At 52.4% G+C, this 6,181-nt stretch overlaps 1 protein-coding gene across 1 annotated transcript; it reads right to left on the reverse strand.

Moving 5' to 3' along the window:
• Positions 1-295: 295 nt before the first annotated feature.
• LOC133357723 (tumor suppressor candidate 3-like) lies at positions 296-5,156 on the reverse strand. The gene is given in 7 exon segments (XM_061575817.1): positions 296-316; positions 826-966; positions 1,987-2,001; positions 2,003-2,027; positions 2,029-2,103; positions 3,065-3,218; positions 5,039-5,156. Coding segments are annotated over 7 exon segments (549 nt in total).
• Between the last annotated feature and the right edge of the window lie 1,025 nt (positions 5,157-6,181).

Genomic DNA, 6,181 nt, shown 5'->3' on the forward strand with positions numbered 1-6,181 from the left:
TCGATCACGACCCTGACTATGCCTGCTGCGTATATTTGGAGTTTGCGTGTCTCTCTCTCTCCGTGGTGAGATGTTAACTACCTCGCCAGGTCTACAGGAGGTCGTGGGTTCGATCACGACCCTGACGATGTCTGCTGCAAATATGTATGTTTGCGTGTCTCTCTCTCTCATCATCATCACGGTGGCTAGAGATGTTGACTACCTCGCCTGGTCTACAGGAGGTCGTGGGTTCGATCACGACCCTGACCCTGCTGCTGTATATTTGTAGTTTGCGCGTCTCTCTCTCTCATCATCATCACCGATCGATACGATCAATCTAAAGGATCGGGGCAAGATCGCCGATCAACGACATATCGGGGTGGGTGGCTTGGTGTGGGGTTGATCCCGATCGATTACGATCAATACCGGATCGGGGCAAGATCACTGACAACGACAGATCGGGGTAGGTGGGTTGGTGGTGTGATCAACCGATCGATAACGATCAATAGCAGATCGGGCAAGATCGCCGATCAACGACAGAGGGTGGGTGGTTGGGTGTGTGTGATCACCGATCGATAACAATCAATAGCGGATCGGGGCAAGATCGCCCGATCAATGACAGATCGGGGTGGGTGGGTTGGGTGGTGTTGACCCGATCGATAACGATCAAAACCAGATCGGGCAAGATCGCCGATCAACAACAGAGGGTGGGTGGGTGGGTGGTGTTGATCACCGATCGATAACAATCAATAGCGGATCGGGCAAGATCGCCGATCAATGACAGATCGGGTGGGTGGTTGGGTGGTGTTGATCACCGATCGATCGATCAATAACGGATGTACTCACCGTGACCTCGCTGCGGTCGCTGATCCACTTGGCCAGCTGCTCGGCCATGATGCCGTTGCGCTGGAGGTCAAAGGTGTCGGCTCGCTTTGGGCGGCCCTTGGCCGGGAAGTGCATGAAGGTGGGGGCCGAGTTCATGTTCAGCTGCACCGAGGGGGAGAGGGGGGGGGGAGATAAGGGGGGTTAAGGGGGAGATAAGGGGGATACAGGGGGAGATAGGGGAGATAAGGGGGAGTAATGGGGAGAAAAGGGGGAGATAATGGGGGAAAAATGGGAAGAAAATGGGGAGATAATGGGAAGAAAAGGGGGAGATAATGGGAAAAAAGGGGAGATAATGGGGAGAAACAGGGGGTGAGAAAATGGGAAAAAAAGGGGAGAAAGGGGGAGAAAAAGGGGGAAGAAAGGGGGGATAATGGGAAGATAATGGGGAGAAAAGGGGGGGAGATAATGGGGAGACTAATGGGGAGAAAAATGGGGAGGAAAAGGAGGGAGGATAATTGGGAGAAAATTGGGTAGAAAAGGGGGAGATAATGGGGAGATAAGGGGGAGAAAATGGGGAGAAAAGGGGGGAGAAAAGGGGGAGTTAAGGGGGAGTTAAGGAGGAGATAAGGAAGATACAAGGGGGAGATGAGGGGGAGACGCGGGGGACACGTGGGGTGACGCGGGGGAGACGGGGATAAGGGGAGACAATTGTGAGACAATGGGAGACGGAGGGACGCGGGGAGATAAGGGGGAGATGTGGTGAGACGCGGGGACACACGGGGATACGATGTGGGTACGTGACATGGGGGTATATGGGGAGACGAGGGGGGAGATAGAGAATGAGAGAGACACGATAGAGCCGATGTTGTTCTAGAGCAAGGGAGTGGTTGAGTTGGTGAGCGAGTGGCTCGGCGAGCAGTTGAACGGGCGAGCGAGCGGTTGAGCGAGCGGGCGACCAGTTGAGCGAGCGGGCGAGCGGTTGAACGGGCGAGCGAGCGGTTGAGCGAGCGGAAGAGCGAGCAGTTGAACGGGCGAGCGAGCGAGCAGTTGAACGGGCGGGCGAGCGAGCGGTTGAGCGAGCGAGCGGTTGAGCGAGCGGGCGAGCGGTTGAGCGAGCGGTTGAGCGGGCGAGCAAGCGGTGAGCGGGCGGGCGAGCGGGCGAGCGAGCGCGCGAGCCCGAACCTGCTGGAAGACGTCCCGAGCCCTCGTCAAAGTCCACCATGGAAGTAGAGCCGGCTGGAGTAGGACCCCGAATACCGCCACGAGTTTGCCAGGATCTGGAACTCCTCGTTGGCGTGCCTTCACCACGCAGCAGCAACAGCAACAACATCAACAGCAGCGGTGGTGGCGGTGGTGGCGGTGGAGGAGGAGGAAGAGAAACCAGCACGGCATTTCGTTTTTAGGGAACCTTTGCACGAGTGGCTCACAGCAGGCATCGGAGTGGATATGACGCACGCTCTCCCACGCTCGCCCATACTCACCCACGCTCACCCACACCCGCCCACGCTCACCCACACCCGCCCACGCTCACCCACACCCTTCCACACTCACCAATACTCTCCCACAATCAACAATACTCTCCCACGCTCACCCACACCCTTCCACGCTCTCCAATATTCTCCGACGCTCACCCACACCCTCCGAAGCTCACTCACATCATCCGACTCTCGTCCACACCCTAAGACACCCACCCACCCCCCTCACACACCCACCCACACCCTCACACACCACCCACCACACCCTACCACAATCACCCACATCCTCCACAATCACCCACCCACATCCTCACACACTCACCCACACCCTCACAAGCCCACCCACGTCCTCACCCACCCACACCCTCACACACCCCACCCACACCCTCACACCCACCCACACCCTACCACAATCACCCACATCCTCCCACAATCACCCACCCACACCCTCACACACTCACCCACACCCACCCACTCACCCACCCACACCTTCACACACCCATCCACACCCTACCACAATCACCCACCCACACCCTACCACAATCACCCACTCTCACACCCTCACACACTCACCCACACCCTCACACACCCACACCACCCCTACCACAATCACCCACCCATTCTCCCCCCATCACCCACCCACCCCTCACCACACCCACCCAGCCACTCCTGACACAATCACCCATCCACACTCTACCACAATGACCCAGTCTCCCCTCCCCCTTTTACACAAATCACAACAAAACTGTTCACCCCCCCCTCCCTCCCCCCGTCCCCTGGCGTACTTGCAGACCCCGCACTGCCTCTGAGGCTCGAGGGCCGTGAACATGATGACCACCGAGTAGTTCCGCGGCGGCGCCTTCACGTAGCGCCGGAACTTGTCCCCGTTGAGGCGGATGACCGAGCGTCGCACCGTCCACTCCATCAGCTGCTGCACTTCTCCGACATCAGCACCTGCAGTAGCGTCATCAGCAGCAGCAGCATCATCATCATCATCAGCAGCAGCAGCGCGGCGTCATCATCAGCAGTAGCGTCATCATAATCAGCATCATCAGCAGCAGCGGCGTCATCATAATCAGCAGCATCATCAGCAGCAGCGGCGTCATCAGTAGCGTCATCATCATCAGCATCATCATCATCAGCAGCGGCGTCATCAGCAGCGGCGTCATCATCAGCAGCAGCGTCATCATCAGCGTCATCATCAGCAGCAGCATCGTCATCAGCCAACGGCGGCATCAAAAATGAACACCAATATCCATTGGCAGCAGATTCATCATCAGCTGCAGAAGCATCATCATCTGCAGCAGCATCATCAGCTGCAGCAGCATCATCATCAGCAATATAACCATTACCATCATTATCACGATGACCAGGTGCTGGCTTTTCAACATAAGCACATGTATCATCAACATCAACATCAGCAGCAGCGTGTATGTTGAACTTATTTCGCACTGTACGTAGCCAACCGTATCGGAGGTACGGGAGAAGGACAATACTCTATGGGTCTCTGTGTGAGTCTATGGGTCTCTGTGTGAGTCTATGGGTCTCTGTGTGAGTCTATGGGTATCTGTGTGAGTCTATGGGTCTATGAGTCTCTGTGTGAGTCTATGGGTCTCTGTGTGAGTCTGTGGGTCTCTGTGTGAGTCTGTGGGTCTCTGTGTGAGTCTATGGGTCTCTGTGTGAGTCTACGGGTCTCTGTGTGAGTCTATGGGCCTCTGTGTGAGTCTATGGGTCTATGTGTGAGTATATGGGTCTATGAGTCTATGGGTCTCTGTGTGAGTTTATGGGTCTCTGTGTGAGTCTATGGGCCTCTGTGTGAGTCTATGGGTCTATGTGTAGATAGGGTCTATGAGTCTATGGGTCTCTGTGTGAGTCTATGGGCCTCTGTGTGAGTCTATGGGTCTCTGTGCGATTCTATGGGTCTATGAGTCTATGGGTCTCTGTGTGAGTCTATGGGTCTCTGTGTGGGTCTATGGGTCTCTGTGTGAGTCTATGGGTCTCTGTGCGAGTCTATGGGTCTCTGTGTGAGTCTATGGGTCTCTGTGTGAGTCTATGGGTCTCTGTGCGAGTCTATGGGTCTCTGTGTGAGTCTATGGGTCTCTGTGTGAGTCTATGGGTCTCTGTGTGAGTCTATGGGTCTGTGTGAATCAGTGGGTCTCTGTGTGAGTCTATGGATCTCTGTGCGAGTCTGTGGGTCTCTGTGCGAGTCTATGGGTCTCTGTGTGAGTCTATGGGTCTCTGTGTGAGTCTACGAACAAAGATGTCCCGTGTAGCCTGTAACAGACTGTTGGGGCAAGTGCTGTTAGTGAGTAGCAGCAGCACCTATGAAGGCCGGAACTGTGGCAGGAATTCATATTCTTTGGGTTTGTCGGCGAAGTCGCGTAGATAGTTTCAAAGAAAATACCTCGTAGTTTTTTTAAACAATTTTTCGTTATTTTATTTTAACCAATCGACGATGACTTTACCGACAGACCCAAAGATTACCAACTCATATTGATAGAAACCGAAGAAACCCGCCGCTGACGTTTCACATTCCCTAGCGCAGATAGGCGGAGAGCGTCGGCGCCGACCAATCGCGGCGCTCCCCGCGTTCCGCCTCGACCAATCACGACCGAGGACCCCGACTAAGCGGACTACGTTATACAAACGCGCGCACAGAAGCGCGGCCTACTGCAGGCTGCGTTCAGGACATTTCGCGCTCAACGTTTTTTGTTGTAAATTTAGAAAAAACAACAAAAAAACTTCAGTTGGCGGCTCGCGCTCCGTCACCTCTTTGGTCTTTTGCGCGGCGCCCGGCGTCGAGAGGGAGCAGAGGACGCAGACGACGAGAGGCAGTAGCAGCTGCGGTAGCAGCGGCCCAGAGCGTGCGGCCGCCATCTTGGGTAGGGAAGGTCACTTTCCCCTGCCCACTCCGCACCGTGCGCGGCTCTCATTGGTCGGGAGCAGCACACGTGATGCGGGCGACAGATGGAGCGAGGCGATTGGTGGTTGGGTCAGTGATGTCGTTTAGCGGTTTAGCATATTTGGTGATATGAGAATGTTTTTTTAAATAAAAAATGTTGTTTTAAAATGTTAAAAACACCAAACTGAAACCTTATCATATATTATAATATCAATATAATATATATTTGATATATATAATATATATTTTAAAATAGTAATATATTAATATATATAGTAATATATATTTATAAAAATATGATATTTTTTTATTATATTTATTAATATAAAAAAATTATACTATATTGTATAAATAGAAATATAAAAATTGAAATAATATTTTATATTTATATATTGTAAATATAAAATATTTATAAATATTAAACATTTTTACGTATTATGTTTTGATAAATATATTCTTATATTTGTTATACTGGCAAAGGGAGGTCCCATTCAACGTTTTTCGTGTCAATTATCCGAATCATCGTTAACTTTTAAAATAAAATAAAAATGTTTGTTGTTTTTGTTTTAATGAATTGATTTGGCGGTGAGGTGTGGGAAGCTGTAAGCCCCAGACTACTTTGGGCTCGCCTTCCCATCAACCAGAGGCGAGGAGTAGTGGTCGTGGTTACTCATGCCCCCACCGAAGACGAACATCCGTGGAGGGATGCAGGCAAGGCCGATGAGTCAGATGCCTTCTATGACCTCCTGTCACAGGTGCTGGCTAAAGTGGCCACTCGGGACAGAGTCATCTTGTTGGGTGACTTCAATGCCCGAGTTGGTCATGATTCTGGCACCTAGTCTCGAGTGATTGGAAGGCATGGGCCAGATCAGCTCAATAACAATGGTAGGAGGCTGCTAGATTTTTGTGCGGCCCATGGGCTTGTAATTACCAACACGCTCTTCCGGCATCGGCGTATCCACACAACATCATGGATGCATGCCGGGTCAAAGAAAGAACT

The sequence above is a fragment of the Lethenteron reissneri genome, chromosome 59 (assembly GCF_015708825.2).
Source record: "Lethenteron reissneri isolate LAM-NWPU_2019-01 chromosome 59, ASM1570882v1, whole genome shotgun sequence".
NCBI lineage: Eukaryota > Metazoa > Chordata > Hyperoartia > Petromyzontiformes > Petromyzontidae > Lethenteron > Lethenteron reissneri.